At 38.4% G+C, this 18222-nt stretch overlaps 1 protein-coding gene across 1 annotated transcript; it reads left to right on the plus strand.

The window, feature by feature from the left end:
* Positions 1 to 16355: 16355 nt before the first annotated feature.
* LOC140820276 (uncharacterized) lies at positions 16356 to 17905 on the plus strand. The gene is made up of 5 exons (XM_073180618.1): positions 16356 to 16462; positions 16529 to 16636; positions 16723 to 16786; positions 16882 to 16980; positions 17622 to 17905. The coding sequence occupies exons 2-5, from the start codon at positions 16569 to 16571 to the stop codon at positions 17718 to 17720; spliced, it is 330 nt and encodes a 109-aa protein (XP_073036719.1). The 5' UTR covers positions 16356 to 16462; positions 16529 to 16568; the 3' UTR covers positions 17721 to 17905.
* The last annotated feature ends 317 nt before the right edge of the window (positions 17906 to 18222 follow it).

Below are 18222 nucleotides of genomic sequence, written 5' to 3' on the forward strand. Positions count from 1 at the left end.
TTTTCAGAGCCATAAAACCGTGAGAATATCAGTGTAATAAAGAGAGAAAAATCGAGAGCAAGGTAGCAAGAAAAGAAAGTGCTCCACCTCCTCCGCGCCGAGTCGTCTTATTCATTTGTTTTTCTTTCAAAACGAACCAGGCATGTATATGTTCTTCTTTGCTCTTCAATCAAGCCATATTAATATTTTGAAACATCATAATCATGATTTTATTAAGGCAAAAACCGAAATATTGATGAACCATTTCAAAAAAAGTAGTGCAGAATTTTGTTGGCTTCATTCTATGCTTCACGGTTTTCTTGTTTTTGTGAGTACAGGTGGATGGTTCGATTCCAGGCTCCCAAGGCTACATCTAGACATGTTATAGGATGGATTAGGACCACGTTGGTCCATTAGTTCAGCCCCCATGCTTGCTGGAAATCGAAATTGACAGCAACTCCTCAATCTTGGCCATTTAAGCTTTCGAAAAATCTGTTGCTGCTGTCCAAGGGAATGGATCTGATAATGGCTGCCCTAGGGGCCTATAGCCATGGTTAGAACACTTCCCTAGCATGTCTAAGGCATGAATAAGTTGCCCTTTTGGTGGCTTGGTCCATGGTGAATCGGTTTTCACAAAATACTCAAGAACAGACCGTGCACCCTTCGGCTTATCATTTTTGACAGCTAGTATTGTTTCGATTTTTAGGGAATGGTGTGGATCTTGGTTGGCCTCCGGCCCTTAGACACAGTTCATACCATACCCTAGATGTCTAGATTGTGTCATGGTCAATCAAATGGCCATTGTAATGATTCATGACAGCAAAACAAAAGCAATGCATCCTACGTGCAGAATTTGTTCTCGGTCGGAACGTTCGGTTGTTTGCTGGTGTGATGCGAATTGTGTCTGGTCTAGGGCCCTTAGCCATGGTTCAAATCATTCCTTAGGATGTTGTTAAGAGGTTTTGGTCAGTGGTTCAAGCCCCAATGGCCATTAGCCTCGCAAACGACGCAAGAAACCAAAGCACAGCTGCTGTATTTTTGGACAGCAACTTGCGGTGACGGTTCAGTTGCTCGTTCGAGTTCTAGTTTGGCATAAGCCTATGTCCTTGGACTGGAAAGTGCCTCATCAAGTTAGGAAGGTCATGTTTTTGGCCGTTTGTGATTCGGATCATTTTTGAGGTCGTACGAGAATTTAAGGTGCGATGTGCCAAATTGACTCTCGAAAGAGCGTTTCATGTTTTGGCCTTCATTCACCTAGATTACGACCCTCACTATTTTAGGAGCATTATTTCATCATTTAAGGCGTATTTTAATCATGACTACTTGATGGTTTGGTATTGGTTCGGTGTAAGGCTCGAAGATTTAGTTATCATAATCAGATGGATTTGTTGATAATTAAGATGATTGTAGATGTATTTCATTGGACTAGAAAAGAAAGGGAAATGTATAATAAAGATGTGATAGATAGTCAAAAGAATAAGTAAGGTCGAAGCTATGGCGCACATGCGCGAAGAAATGCGCGCATATGCATGGAAATTCCAGTAGCCTCGGCGCACATGCGCGAAGAAAGGCGCGCACATGCGCGAGCAGGCCAGTGGCATTGGCGCATATGCGCGAGAGTAGTGGCGCATATGCGCGGAGCGTCCAGAAACATTGGCACATATGCGCGAGTTTAGTGGCGCATATGCGCGAGTGCTAAATCTGCCGAGACAGTAGGTTCGGCGCATATGCGCGAGTAGTGTCCGCGCATATGCGCGAGACGTGTATTGCAAAGAACAAGCCATGTGTTCGAAACATGCAAAGTATATATATGATTTGCCTCGATTTCTTCTCATTTCAGTAGCAAGAACCGAGGTTTCTGAGGAAGAAAGGCTTTCAAGTTTCCTTTCACTTGTAATTGTGATTTTAGAAGATTGAGCCATCCAAATTCAAATCCGACTTCGGTTTTGAACTCCTCTCTTCATTATCTACAAAGTGATTTAAGTTTTATTCGATTTCAGTAAGTTTTGAAATTCAGATATTCGGGAAATTGGAATATGATAGTTATATTGTGTTCTTGACGTATTGAGCAGGATATATTCGTAAACGGATCAAAGAAATGATATCATATGCCTTTCCTATGAATTTCAGTATGATTTATGAATTGTTGGGACAGAATTATTGTGTTTTGGATGGATATTGTATTGGATTATGATTGAGAATGAGATAGTGTTGATATCTGTTGAGAATTGGATTGACCGGTATCGAGAATTAAGTTATTATGCCGTCAGATTGTATTGAGATCACGTAGTGACTTGGATATATGTTGATTTAGATTAGAAATTGATAGAGTGCGTATCTACATTTCCATTTCAGATTCGTATTGGCGACCGTGACAGCGATTCTACGACGAATGGTATAAGTCATGTTTTGTTTGGGGAAATGTAACTCAAATAAGATATTATTTGAGTGTCCCAACCAAAATCACATACTAGTATTATTAGATATATTGTACATGTTTATGAATTGTGTATAGTATTATATTCAATCTTTTAACATGTTTATGCTTTGATTTCAGAATTGTATTCAAGCATGTATGATCAGTGTGATATTCAGATATGAAGATGATTATACTTTGTTTACATATTGATATTCATTTCATCTAAGATAGGAGAGTCTTTGACAGGCATTGTCAAATAGCTAGACGTTTCGGTGTATCTCAGCATAGGAGTAGGTATTAATCTTATTGCCGCCGTTGATACAGCTCAGACCGAAGTCTAGGAATGAGACGTACATTACCCCGATTGGAGGGTAGGTAGTGACGTCTTATTCACACCGGGATCCCTAGAGTTCTAGTCGAGTCGAGTCCAGACATGGTTTGATTCGCATTGCATTGCATGTGCATATGATGTCATTCATGATAGCATGTTTCATGTTTAATTGATTATATGCATGTATACATGTTTATACTGGGATTTGTTCTCACCAGAGTTTCCGGCTGTTGTTATGTCTGTATGTGTGCATAACAACAGGTGGGGCAGGATCTGGGTCACGCAGAGGATGAGAGATGGACATAGCGTGGTGATCTCGGGCATAGCAGAAGAACTAGTAGTTGTACTTTTGGCATGTACTGTATTTAATTACTAGTTGTCGAATATGGTTTGGAACCAGACATATTTGTATCTTATGTTTGTATATTATGTTGTTGAATAACATAGAAACTTCTTATGTTAGCTTTCATTTGAGTTAATGTAAAAGCAAAAATTTGACCCACTTTTTAGATTAATGATCTGTTTTAATCCCAAAGAAAAGAATTAGAGCCCGGGTCCCCACAACAGGTGGTATCAGAGCCATAGGTTCTATAGATTGAGATAGAATAGAATGAGGGGGGTAGATCGAGTCTTCTTCCTTGCTCTATGATGTGCTAGCATGTTTATTTCTTTCCTTGTTACATGTTGTTCATTATTTGATTGATTACAGCATGTATTGGTTAAGACTGAATCAGAATCGATTCTAGATCAGAGGTAACTGACTAGAGGAGGGCTGAGACAGTTGTATATCTTGTATTCTAATCAGTTGGATTATTAGATACATGCCTCCTAGAAGAGCAGCCGTTCCTTTACGACCACCAGCGCCAGAGCAGGGTAGCACATCCGGAGATACGATGGACGTCACTGCTACGCCCATGGAGACTCTATTAAAACGATTCCAGTCATTCCGACCCCCGACGTTAAAGGGTACAGAAAATGCAATTGAATGTGAAAGCTGGTTGGAGGATATCGAGATGTTATTCGAGTCTCTGGAATATAGTGACGAGAAACGAGTGAAACTCATTGGCCATCAACTGCAAGATGTGGCTAAGTATTGGTGGGTGAATATAAGGAGAGCACTAGAACAGCGTGGCACCGAGGTTACATGGAAAGCATTCAAGACGGAGTTCTATCAGCGATTCTTTCCTGTATCCTACCGTAAAGATAAAGGCGCTGAATTTGCAAACCTGAGGCAAGGGCAATTGAATATTGAAGAGTACGTTGCTAAATTTTCTTCCTTGCTTCGCTTTGCACCTCACGTTTCAGGCAATGATGAGGCCATGGCAGATCAGTTTATAAACGGCTTAAATCCTGATGTTTTTACATTGGTCAATACTGGGAGACCTAATAATTTCGCTGAAGCATTGAATCGTGCCAAAGGAGCTGAAGCAGGATTGCTTAGGCAACGGAGTGTTCCGTATGTGGCTCCGAGTCCAAGACCGCCATTACCTCCAGTACAACCTCCTCCTCGATTCGAAAGTGGTGGTAGCAGCAGCGGACGCAAAGATCAGTTGAAAGCAAAGGGTAAACAGTTTAAGAGGGCAGGGAGCAGTTCTTCGAGCTCCAGCGGGTCAAGACAGAGAGGTTTTGGCCAGAGTCTAGAGGTGGCAAGTGGATATTGCAGTACTTGTGGAGGTAAGCATGCCACAGACCAATGTCAAGGTGTAGTGGGCAGGTGTAACGTATGCAAGCAACCGGGGCATTATGCCAAGGTCTGTCCTCAGAGAAGTGGTGCATCGAGATTCCAGGCTGCAGGATCGTCTGCCTCCGTGACTCAGCCTGAGAGGCAAGCTTCATCTGTTCACTCATTTCAGCCGCCACCAGCACAGACCCAGCCTCGAGCCAGAGGTGGCCAGCCAGGGAGTCAGCCTCAGAGACAACAGGCTCAGGTGTTTGCCTTGACTGAAGAGCAAGCACAGGATGCCCCAGATGATGTCATTGCAGGTAACTGTTCCCTTTGCGGTTATCCTGCTTATATATTGATAGATACGGGTGCATCGCATACATTCATATCAGAACGATTTGCATTATTGCATTCTTTGCCTGTTGAGTCGTTACTAGATGTCGTGTCTATTACTTCTCCGTTAGGAAGTGGATTGATATCGGTGACTACGGTTAGACATTGCATCTTATGGTTTGAGGGTCATGAAATTGATCTAGATTGCATAGTACTCGGGTTAGATGATTTTGATTGTATTGTTGGAATTGACATGTTAACAAAGTACAGAGCCACCGTGGATTGTTTCCACAAGATTGTCAGGTTCAGCCCAGAAATGGCAGAAGAGTGGAAATTCTACGGAAAGGGTTCCAGATCTCGGATTCCCTTGATTTCGGCTCTTACTATGAACAGATTGTTACAAAAAGGAGCAGATGGTTTCTTTATTTATGCTGTAGATATGCAGAAGTCGAGCCCGGCGTTGGCAGATTTGCCAGTAGTACGGGAATTTCCAGATATTTTTCCAGATGAAATCCCAGGATTACCTCCGGTTCGAGAGGTAGATTTTAGCATTGCACTTGTACCAGGTACCGTTCCTATTTCGAGAGCTCCGTATAGGATGACACCTATTGAACTAAAAGAATTGAAAGCACAATTAGAAGATCTTCTAGCCAAGGGATATATCAGACCTAGTGTATCTCCTTGGGGTGCTCCGGTGCTATTTGTGCGAAAGAAAGATGGTTCGATGCGTTTATGTATTGATTACAGGCAACTGAACAAGGCAACGATCAAGAATAAATATCCTTTGCCTAGGATTGATGATTTATTTGATCAGTTGCAGGGATCCTCCGTGTATTCGAAGATTGATTTGCGTTCTGGGTATCATCAGCTCAGAGTTCGAGATATAGACATACCAAAGACAGCATTTCGAACCAGGTATAGACATTACGAATTTATTGTCATGCCTTTTGGTTTAACCAATGCTCCTGCGGTATTTATGGGCTTGATGAACCAAGTGTTTCAGAAATATTTGGATGAATTTGTCATTGTTTTCATCGATGATATTTTGGTGTATTCGAAGAACAGAAATGAGCATGCAGAGCATCTCAGAATTGTTTTGCAGACGTTGAGAAACGAGCGACTGTATGCTAAATTGTCAAAGTTTGAGTTTTGGTTGAATCGAGTTGTATTCTTGGGGTATATCATTTCTGGAGATGGTATTTCTGTAGATCCAAGTAAGGTGGAAGCGGTGATCAGTTGGTCGAGACCGACTTCTGTGCCAGAAATACGCAGTTTCATGGGCTTAGCCGGATACTATAGAAGATTTATCAAAGATTTCTCCAGTATTGCGAAGCCAATAACTCAATTGACGCAAAAGAATGCACCGTTTGTTTGGTCAGAGGAGTGCGAGTCTAGCTTTCTAGAGTTGAAGAAAAAGCTGACCAGTGCTCCAGTACTGACGATACCTTCAGGTACAGATGATTTCGTTGTATATTGTGATGCTTCTCATAGAGGTTTGGGATGTGTTCTTATGCAGCGAGGCCATGTGATCGCATACGCCTCGAGACAATTGAAGCCACATGAAGTTCGATACCCCATTCATGATCTGGAATTGGCGGCTATCGTATTTGCATTAAAGATTTGGCGTCATTATCTCTACGACGAGAAATTTGAGATCTTTTCCGATCACAAGAGCCTAAAGTACCTATTCTCTCAATCAGAATTGAACATGAGACAGCGTAGATTGTTAGATTTATTGAAAGATTTTGACTACGAAATCAAATATTATCCAGGAAAGTCAAACGCAGCAGCAGATGCCTTGAGTCGAAAGGTATGTGCCTTGTCCTTATCGACGATAGGTGTTACAAAGTTAGTTGAAAGTTTCTGTCTCTCTGGATTAGCATTTGATACAGATAAAAGGCCACTACGGCTTGCTGCTATTCAAGTTGAGCCGGACTTGATCAGGAGGATCAAAGAAGCACAAAGGACAGATCAGAATGTGCAGAGATCGATTCAAATGATCAGATCAGGGCACTTGTCAGAACATCAGGTGCGTGAGCATAACTTATACGTCAATAACCGTCTTGTTGTGCCAGATGTTTCAGATTTGAAACATCAGATTATGTCCGAAGCACACTGTAGTCGGTTTAGCATCCTTCCTGGTGACAGGAAGATGTACAATGATCTGAAGACCCAGTTCTGGTGGAAGCAGATGAAGTCTGACATCGCAGAGTATGTGTCTAAATGCTTGAACTGCCAACAGGTGAAGGCCGAGCAGAAGAAGCCCGGAGGGTTACTTCAGAGTTTGTCTATTCCGGAATGGAAATGGGACCACATTTCCATGGATTTTGTGACGAAGTTACCCCGATCTTCCCGAGGCTGTGATGCGATTTGGGTCGTTATCGACAGATTGACCAAATCAGCTTGTTTCATCCCGTACCGAATGACATACAGACACGATAAGATGGCGGAGATATATGTTCGAGAGGTAGTCAGATTACATGGAGTGCCGAAGTCTATCGTATCAGATCGTGATCCACGATTCACTTCACACTTCTGGCATAGTTTACAGCAGGCCTTAGGGACGACATTACTCCTGAGTACTGCTTATCATCCTCAGACAGATGGACAGTCAGAACGGACTATCCAGACTCTAGAGGATATGTTGAGAGCCGTAGTGCTAGATTTTGGCACTAGTTGGCAAGATTCCCTACCTCTTTGCGAATTTTCCTACAATAACAGCTATCAGACGAGCATTGAAATGGCACCGTTTGAAGCGTTATATGGCAAGAAGTGCAGATCTCCGCTATACTGGGATGATATCACTGAAGTACCAGAACTTGGGCCAGATATGATTCGTGACATGACAGAGAAGGTGAAACTCATTCAGAAGAGGATGAAGACAACACAAGATCGACAAGCAAAGTACGCCAATATCCGACGTAGACCGTTAGTATTTGAAGCAGGAGATAGAGTATTCTTGAAAATTTCTCCGTTCAGAGGCGTTGTTTGATTTGGCAAACGCGGAAAACTATCTCCTCGATACATTGGTCCTTACGAGATTCTTGAAAAGATTGGCGATCGAGCTTATCGACTTGCACTTCCTCCTTCTCTATCTGGGATACATGATGTCTTTCATGTATCGATGTTACGAAGATATATGCCAGACATTTCTCATGTCATTCAACCCGACGAAGCTGAACTTGATCAGACATTAAGCTACATTGAGCAACCGATACAGATTCTTGACCGGAAAGAAAAGAAGCTCAGAACGAAGATTATTCCTCTAGTAAAAGTCCAATGGAGTCGTCACGGCGTGGAAGAAGCGACATGGGAGACAGAAGCCGACATGCGACAGAAACACCCCGAGTTATTTCAATAATGTAAGTATTGATTTAACTTTGATGTTATTACTTTTGATGCTTACCTTGATAGAATGATGTGCGATTTCGAGGGCGAAATCATTTCTTAGAGGGGGAGAAATGTAAGGCTCGAAGATTTAGTTATCATAATCAGATGGATTTGTTGATAATTAAGATGATTGTAGATGTATTTCATTGGACTAGAAAAGAAAGGGAAATGTATAATAAAGATGTGATAGATAGTCAAAAGAATAAGTAAGGTCGAAGCTATGGCGCACATGCGCGAAGAAATGCGCGCATTTGCATGGAAATTCCAGTAGCCTCGGCGCACATGCGCGAGCAGGCCAGTGGCATTGGCGCATATGCGCGAGAGTAGTGGCGCATATGCGCGGAGCGTCCAGAAACATTGGCGCATATGCGCGAGTTTAGTGGCGCATATGCGCGAGTGCTAAATCTGACGAGACAGTAGGTTCGGCGCATATGCGCGAGTAGTGTCCTCGCATATGCGCGAGACATGTATTGCAAAGAACAAGCCATGTGTTCGAAACATGCAAAGTATATATATGATTTGCCTCGATTTCTTCTCATTTCAGTAGCAAGAACCGAGGTTTCTGAGGAAGAAAGGCTTTCAAGTTTCCTTTCACTTGTAATTGTGATTTTAGAAGATTGAGCCATCCAAATTCAAATCCGACTTCGGTTTTGAACTCCTCTCTTCATTATCTACAAAGTGATGTAAGTTTTATTCGATTTCAGTAAGTTTTGAAATTCAGATATTGGGGAAATTGGAATATGATAGTTATATTGTGTTCTTGATGTATTGAGCATGATATATTCGTAAACGGATCAAAGAAATGATATCATATGCCTTTCCTATGAATTTCAGTATGATTTATGAATTGTTGGGACAGAATTATTGTGTTTTGGATGGATATTGTATTGGATTATGATTGAGAATGAGATAGTGTTGATATCTGTTGAGAATTGGATTGACCGGTATCGAGAATTAAGTTATTATGCCGTCAGATTGTATTGAGATCACGTAGTGACTTGGATATATGTTGATTTAGATTAGAAATTGATAGAGTGCGTATCTACATTTCCATTTCAGATTCGTATTGGCGACCGTGACAGCGATTCTACGACGAAAGGTATAAGTCATGTTTTGTTTGGGGAAATGTAACTCAAATAAGATATTATTTGAGTTTCCCAACCAAAATCACATACTAGTATTATTAGATATATTGTAACATGTTTATGAATTGTGTATAGTATTATATTCAATCTTTTAACATGTTTATGCTTTGATTTCAGAATTGTATTCAAGCATGTATGATCAGTGTGATATTCAGATATGAATATGATTATACTTTGTTTACATATTGATATTCATTGCATCTAAGATAGGAGAGTCTTTGACAGGCATTGTCAAATAGCTAGACGTTTCGGTGTATCTCAGCATAGGAGTAGGTATTACTCTTATTGCCGCCGTTGATACAGCTCAGACCGAAGTCTAGGAATGAGACGTACATTACCCCGATTGGAGGGTAGGTAGTGACGTCTTATTCACACCGGGATCCCTAGAGTTCTAGTCGAGTCGAGTCCAGACATGGTTTGATTCGCATTGCATTGCATGTGCATATGATGTCATTCATGATAGCATGTTTCATGTTTAATTGATTATATGCATGTATACATGTTTATACTGGGATTTGTTCTCACCGGAGTTTCCGGATGTTGTTATGTCTGTATGTGTGCATAACAACAGGTGGGGCAGGATCTGGGTCACGCAGAGGATGAGAGATGGACATAGCGTGGTGATCTCGGGCATAGCAGAAGAACTAGTAGTTGTACTTTTGGCATGTACTGTATTTATTTACTAGTTGTCGAATATGGTTTGGAACCAGACATATTTGTATCTTATGTTTGTATATTATGTTGTTGAATAACATAGAAACTTCTTATGTTAGCTTTCATTTGAGTTAATGTAAAAGCAAAAATTTGACCCACTTTTTAGATTAATGATCCGTTTTAATCCCAAAGAAAAGAATTAGAGCCCGGGTCCCCACATTCGGGTTGGCACGAAGTCATGATTAAATACGAAGTCGTAGGCGCAATTGTCTCAGTTTTTGGATTTAATTCTATAGTTTGGTCAAGTAAAGTTATTGCATCTTTTTCATGGCATATGCAGGTTGCAGCGAGCCTGGGAGCGATCCAATCCATTCAGTAAAATTAGTACAGGATATTTAATTCAGTTATTTAATTATATTAAGTGCAAAAATACAAATTTTGAGATTTATGCGATATTGCTTGTGGTCACTTTACTATCATTATTAAATCCGGTCGCCAGTTATCGGTCCGATCGTCAGTTACCGGTCATGGGATCATTACTAAATCTGGTCGCCAGTAACCGGTCCGGTCGCCAGTTACCGGTCTGTTCAGTTGTTTCACCCAGTATACTGTGGCCGTAGTCTGATCAGACGTACATTATTAAACCCGGTAGCCAGTTACCGGTCCGGTCGCCAGTTACCGGTCAGCTCAGTTCAGTTCAGTTCAGGGGCCACTTGCGTAGACCATCATCTGAACAGAAAATTTATGACATGTTATTTTATTACAGAGCTCCAAGGAGCAAACATTTTCACTATGATCTTCAGTTCAATTATGCATGTATTATAATTGCTCATGACAAGTTATTTTCACATTATGCCTCATGACATGATATTTTTATCCCATGCAAATTTTATTAAATTATTTACTCGTTATTTACGATATATGCATGCTGAGTCTTTAGACCCACTAGACTTGATTTTTGTAGGTACTGATGATGTCGGGATCGGGGGACCAGTGAGCCAGCTCGAGTCGGCAGTAGTAGGACCCGAGGACCTCAGTTAAGCATTTATTATTATTTGATTGCTCAAACATTTTAATTATCGTTGGATAAACTTTTTCTGTTATTTCGAAAATGTTAATTTCTTCCGCTTCCATTTTGAACATCAAACCTTATTTATCAGTTCATTTATGAATGAGGCAATTTTAATTATTTAAAAAGAAAAAAATTTAAATTTTCCACAAATTTTCAAACATGAATTTTCGGGCCTTTACATTATGTCTTGATTTGAGTATTGTTCAGAGCAGGTTCTGAATTGAATTGTATATTGATATTGTGCCTGTTTGATATCGTCATTATCAGATTAGGGATGGACAGAGTTGAATTCGGGACTTCGTCTTCGTCAGACCGAGAAGATAAAGGTATAAATTAATGTTGAGTTGGGATTGCACAACTCGAGTGATGTTTGACTCGAGTTTCCCTAAATCACATACTTCATATGATTATGTTCATTGTTGTGACTTGATATGCTTGTTCTAGGGATGTATAGAAAGCAGGTATTAGTCGAGTGATCTTGTGACAGAAGTGCCTGATAGTGGTGGGATCGCCACGGGCACATTGCACGATGTCACAAGATAGGATATTGGTGAAAATGCCAAATTCTGTGACGGATAGGTCAAGACACCGGACGTTTGGCTATATCAGAGTGGATAGAATCGGAGTTTCTTCTATTACTGGTGTTCGATATGGAAAGAGCCAAAGTCTGTGAATAAGAACATACCACCAGCCCGATCGGGACTGTAGGTGGGTGTATGTTCTTATTCCTATCGGGATCCATAGATTAGGACAGAGTCGAGTCTAAATCTAAGAATCACGAAAAGTGATTCATTGATTGATATTGAATTATGTTCCTGATGATGGTACATATTTAGAATATGATTTATTCTTGATTCATGTTTAGGATTATAATACATGTGATGAATATTTGATTCATGTTACTGATTTTTATACATGTTAGGAATATCTGTTATATGCTTTTATATTGTTTATATGATTGCATGTATACATGGTTTATACTGAGAATATAATTCTCACCAGAGTTATCCGGCTGTTGTCTTGTTTGTATGTGTACATGACAACAGGTAGGGCAGGATCAGGGTCAAGAAGAAAACGAGGCTGGACTAGATAGCGTGGAGATCCGGGCTCAGAAGTAAACTAGGATTCAGTACTGATATGTAGTTGAACCTAGTTGAATTCTCATAGACAATACAAGACTTGTATAATTATGTATTTCGAATTGATTTACATTACGTTTCCGCTTTGTATTTAAAAAAAAAAATTAGACCCTGTTTATCATAATTGATTGATTAATTCTAAGAATGATTAGAATTTAATTAGCGTCCAGGTCCCCACAACAGGTGGTATCAGAGCATTAGGTTCCAGAACAGTAGGTTCTAGAACTGTAAGTTCTTTAGACGGAGATAGAGGAGAATGAGCGGGGTAGATTGAGTTTTCTTTCCTGCTTTTGATTGCTAGCATGTGCTTTATTATAATATTGAATTATATTGTGTATCCTAACATGATGTTAAGTTTTATTGTTTTGTTTGAATATACATGTTACCTGAATATCTGAGTTGATTTGGTGATATGTATTAATGGAAAATGAGTTAGAACCAATTCTTGATCAGAGGTAAGCTGATCGGAAAGGGACTGAGACGGATTTGTCTCATGTGATTGCTAACTATTGTGATTATCAGATATACCTCCGAGAAGAATTCGAGAACCGGGTAGTACTTCGACTGATCAGATAGATGTGTCAGAAACTCCGATGGAAATATAGTTGAAACAGTTTCAGTCATTTCAACCGCCGATTCTGAGGGGTACTGAAACGTCTGATGATTGTGAGAATTGGTTAGATGATATAGAGATATTGTTTGATTCACTTGATTATCCAGATGAATTGAGAATGAAACTGATGCCGGACCAATTACGAGAAGTAGCAAGAAATTGGTGGATTACAACCGAAGGAGTATTAGAACATCGTAGTAAGGTGATTACGTGGGAAATCTTTAGAGCTGAATTCTATCAAAGATTTTTTTTCAGTTTCGTACCGAGAGGACCAGAAAGCATAGTTTGAAAATTTGAAACAGGGCCAACTGAATATTGAAGAATATGTTGCTAAATTCTCTACCTTATTGCGTTTTGCTCCTCTTATAGCTGGGAATGATGAAGCTGTAGCGGATCAGTTCATCAACGGATTAAATCCTGAAATATTTGCCTTGGGGAAGGTAGAGCGACCCCATCATTTTGCTGATGCCTTGAATAAAGCAAAAAGAGCTGAGGCAAGTTTGATGCGACAACAAGAAAGGTTGAATGTGTTCCGATACCAGACACAACAATTCCCTCTCAGATTTGATAGTGGTAGTACGAGTGGGAAGCCAGAATTGTTGAAAGCTCGAAAGAAACAGTTTAAGAAATTAGGAAGCGGAAGAAGCGGTTCATCCAGCTCCAGTGGTTCTAGCCCGAGTTATACTGGAGTCCATTGTAGAACCTGCGGAGGGAGACATACGACAAAGCAATGCCAAGGAGTACTTGGTAGTTGCAACATTTGCAAACAGCAAGGACACTTTGCTAGAGTTTGTCCACAGAGAGGTTACCGAAGATTTCAGGGAGCAGAATCATCTGGGGTAGTGACCGAGAAACAGACCCAGGATGCACTTGATGATATAGTGGCAGGTATTGATCTTTTATGATTATGTTGCATATGTATTTATATATACTAATGCATGCCCTATGATTATTTTAAATGAATTGCATTTATAGAATCTTTATCTGTTGGGTCTGTATGCACTGTAGTATTGAATTCTTTACTTTTTGGGGGAAAGATTGATATCAGTGAATTCTGTAAAATGTCATATACTGCAGTAGAGAAGAATGAGATCGAGTTAGATTGTATTGTAGCTTGTAGTGTATTGGTGTTGTCGGATTCTGACTGCATGATGGATATTGTTATGCTGACCAAGTACAGAGCTATTGTATATTCTTGCCAAGAAATGGTAAGATTCAGACCTGAAATGGCCAAAGAATGAACGATGTACGGTAAGGATTTTCGATTTTGAATTCCTTTAATTTCCATATTATTTATGATTCGATAATTATCGAAAAGAATGGAGTAATTCCTTACGTATTCAGTGGATTACTGGAATTGAGAATAGCAGGAGCATTGCAATAGTTTTCCAGATTGAATGTCGGGTTTGCTTTATATCAGGGAGATTGATTTCAACCTTGATTCGATATCAGGTTGTGGGGCCCTTAGCTCCTAATCGTTATTACACTAGTAGAATTATTGATTTTTACTTCGCCACGGGTTACTTCGGCGATTATTAATTATGAAGTAGTATATACCAATCAACTTCGGTAATAACACACGCGAAGTGAAAGATTATTTTTTACTTCACTATTTAAAAAACACTGGCTTCACTTCTAATTTTTTGTAGTATTTTACTTCGACAGAGTAGTTTTGATGAAGTAAAATGTTAAAAAAAAATTTAAAATTTATATTTAGTGAAGTAAAAAAAACCATACTTAACTTGTAATTTTTCTTAATTACTTTGTAAAAGATTAACCGATAGTCAACTTTTAATCTCCTCAGATTTTTAAATTGTAGTGCCTAAAATCTGGAATAGCCACTAGACCACGAATTTAAAAAAATAAAATAAAATAATATTTTAAAGATTTAATTTAATTTGAAAGAGAGACAAAATCTCTAATTTTATTTACTGAATTAAATTTCATTTTTTAAATTTAATCTAGCAATTATAAAATTCTATTATATACACAGTTCAAAACCCACCGTATAACCCTTAATTATAAACCTTTGTTCGCTTCAGCCGGCTCACGTATACTTCGATTCCTTCACTTTCAGCCTCCCGCGACTTCACTTCTCTTCAGCGGCTGCCGTTCAGGTATGTCATTTTTGGGTGTTTGCTTCGGATTTATTCTAATTTCTCGATGATTGTAGCTGATTTTGGGTGTCCCGCGACCTCAGCCTTCGATTTTGGGTGTTTCAATATTTCATTTTTTTGTGTAACTTCTGGTTTCTTGATATTGTTGCCTGGTTTCGTTTTTGTTGCTGGTTTAATTTTTGTAACTTCCTTCCAATTAATTTTGTTTCTGGTTTGTCGAAGATTGTTGCCTCTATGTTGAAGGGTTCCAATTTTTGTTGATGCGTAACTTCGGATTTTTGTTGATGGTTTAATTTTTGTTTCTTGTTGTTGGTTTGTCAAAGTTTGTTGCCTCTATAAGAATGTACACTAAGTCCATAGTGTCAAAGGTTCTCGTAAGTAGTCTGGACTAGCTAGGCTCGAACACGAACATTCCAGCATTGAAATACAGAGGCCGGAGGTGACCCCATTTCAGCAGGCCAAGTCACCTTATTGGGAACCTGTTGGCAGTAGCCAATAGAGGCTCCATGTTTTCTCGTAGAAACAGCCCATTAACGTACGCTTAGAAGTAGCAGTCCGTTGTGTCAAAGAGATGGTCGATGTTGTCGTAAACTTGAATGTCTAATCTTGCTGTACTCCTTGAACTCCCTAGCCTACTGTGTCTATCTTAAGGATAACTGGCTGGGAATTCATTGATGAGTCAGCTCGTTTCAAGCACTGCATGAATGATAAGAACATGTTGCTAGATCTCTTATCTTGGATGTTTATGCAGACAACCAATTGTTTCCAATATAGAATGGGATAAAGCTACCAACTATGAAATTCATTTCTCTGAAGGCTAGTCTAATTTACCAACAAATAGGTAATTGTGCTTGTCTAATGTTTATGCTCCATAAAACACAGAACTCATGTGTGAACTCATGTGTGTGTGTGTGTATATGTGTGTGTGTGTGCTTATTAATATGCAAAATTATTCTATGTTGCATTATAAATTTAGATTGCATCTCCATATCAAATGATCAGCGATTATTTTAATGTTTGTAGACTCTAGATAATAGTTCGGACTAATTTATCAGTTGGTCGGATTAGCTTCCTTCGGTATTAAGTCTATCTTAGGACCTAAAATAGTCAAATTTGAATTTGTCTTTGCAAGTATGAAAGTGTTTTCATCACTACACTTGAATCTAGATTCTCTTGATATTAGATTTGGGTTGTGGAAAAGATGAGTTTGATGAGCTTCCTTGGGACTTGGGGCCGATGATTTGTCGTAAAGTGGCTGATTTATTTTAGCACTATGAGCATGTTTAATCTTTTATGGTCAAATCCTTGTTGAAATTCCGGGTGCTTATTTTAATGTATCTCAGAATTGTTGAAACGAGTTTGGATAAGTTAATAGGTGGGTTAAATCAACTTCCTTAGGAATTAATAAATTTATTTTTAATTTTGTGCAATTAGTCTAATTTTTTCCATAATATTTATTTCATATTGATATATGATCAGCTATATTTATCGTCATGTCAGCCTACATGCCCAATTGGCAAAGATGGTCGTGACTTATCACAACATATTGCTGACCAGTTGGAAGCAGTGTGTAGAGACAGCATCTGTCTTATCCCATACAACACTGGGTAAGAGTTTAGTTATTTATTGATTTCTACTACATACTAGTCAATGCTATATTTTCATTTTTGCAGGTACCATTGGATCTTGACTGTCATCAATGAAGATAAAAATATGATATATTTATTGGATTCTACGGCTAACAGAAACCGAGACGATGCATGGAAAACTATAGTGACCAAGTAAGTAGTAGATTATGTTGATTTTGAATGCAATCAATTATAAATATGAAAAAAAAAAAGATGATTTTTTCCTTTTTAAAATGTAGTGGTGTCAGAATGTACAATGCCTCGAAGGGTATTTCTCAAAAGCCGTGTTTTAAACAATTGACGGTATGAATTGTGCCTATGTATGAAGACATGAATGAATAGTTCTTATTATTTGGATTGTGATTGTTGCATTAAATTTTCCATTTCATTATATATAGGGTAATCTAAAACAAAGTGGTTCTGTTGAATGTGGATATTGTGTGATGATGTACATGAAAGAGATAGTTGAATCTGAAAATCCACAATTGGAGAAGATGGTAAGTTCTTTCTTTATGATATGCTTTGGTTTATTATCGAGATAAGTTGTTGCCATTGAGATATGTGCACATGAAATCTATATAATTATTAATTATGGAATTTGTGCTATTAGAATTAATGGTTGAGATAATTTGTTTCCATTGGGATATATATGCATATGGTAATATGCATTTTATGATAATTGATATGTTTTGCCATTTATTTCGTTGTTTATGATATGCTTAGTTTTGTTGTTTATATGGATATGATTTGGTCTTTATTTGTGAGAGTGGTGTGTATGATATATGCCCAATTGTGGATATATTTTCCATGAGACCCATTTCTCGATCCCTAAGCTCCCCAGTCTAAAATTTAATTAAAGTATAGTAAGTTAGTAACTGAGGTACGAACCATAACAATGTACTAAAGATTCAAGAATCCTTATTATCCATATAGTGATTACGATACACAATCACATTGACAAAGACATGGGGCCAAATCAAGGGATTGCCCGTGAATTTGTCAATGTGAGTGTGTATCCTTTATCATATAGGACCATAGAAGTGAGTGTGCATCCGAATAATGCATTCTCATTTGGATATTGTCTTTTTTTATGAATGTTCTTATTAATCTAATGCATCTTGTACCTTTTACATTTCAGTTTGCAGGATCAATCAAGAACCAATATTTCAACCAATCTCAATATGATGAAGTCAGAAGTGAATGGAGCGAATTCGTCTACTCTTATGTAGGTGCTTAATAGATCATGTGCATCATTGTGCATTTTAGAACATACTTGTGGATATATACTTTTGGTTTTGTGGATATACTTGCTGATATATTTTTGGGTTATACGTAATTTTGGATACATTTTTGGGTTATATTTGTGGATTTGTGGATATATATACTTGTGGATTGGTATATATCCTTGTGGATTCGTGGATTTTCATTATTTATAGATGGATAATTTATGATTCAAATGAATGTATTTTAAGTTATGTGTGTATATAGTGGTATTAATGTATATTAATTAAATTATTTTGATAAAGTGAAAATTATGTTTTTACTTCAATACTTTATTAAATTATTGTGGTAGATATCAAGAATTACTTCGTTAAATTAAAATTGTGTTGCAATAAAATATGATTATTTACTTCGACAACAAATTAAATGATGAAGTAATAAAATACAAAATAACTCGTCATATTAAATTTGTGTCGAAGTTATAGAAAGAATTTACTTCACCACAACTCAATAATTGT

Source organism: Primulina eburnea, chromosome 18 (assembly GCF_022965805.1).
Source record: "Primulina eburnea isolate SZY01 chromosome 18, ASM2296580v1, whole genome shotgun sequence".
Classification (NCBI taxonomy): Eukaryota; Viridiplantae; Streptophyta; class Magnoliopsida; order Lamiales; family Gesneriaceae; genus Primulina; species Primulina eburnea.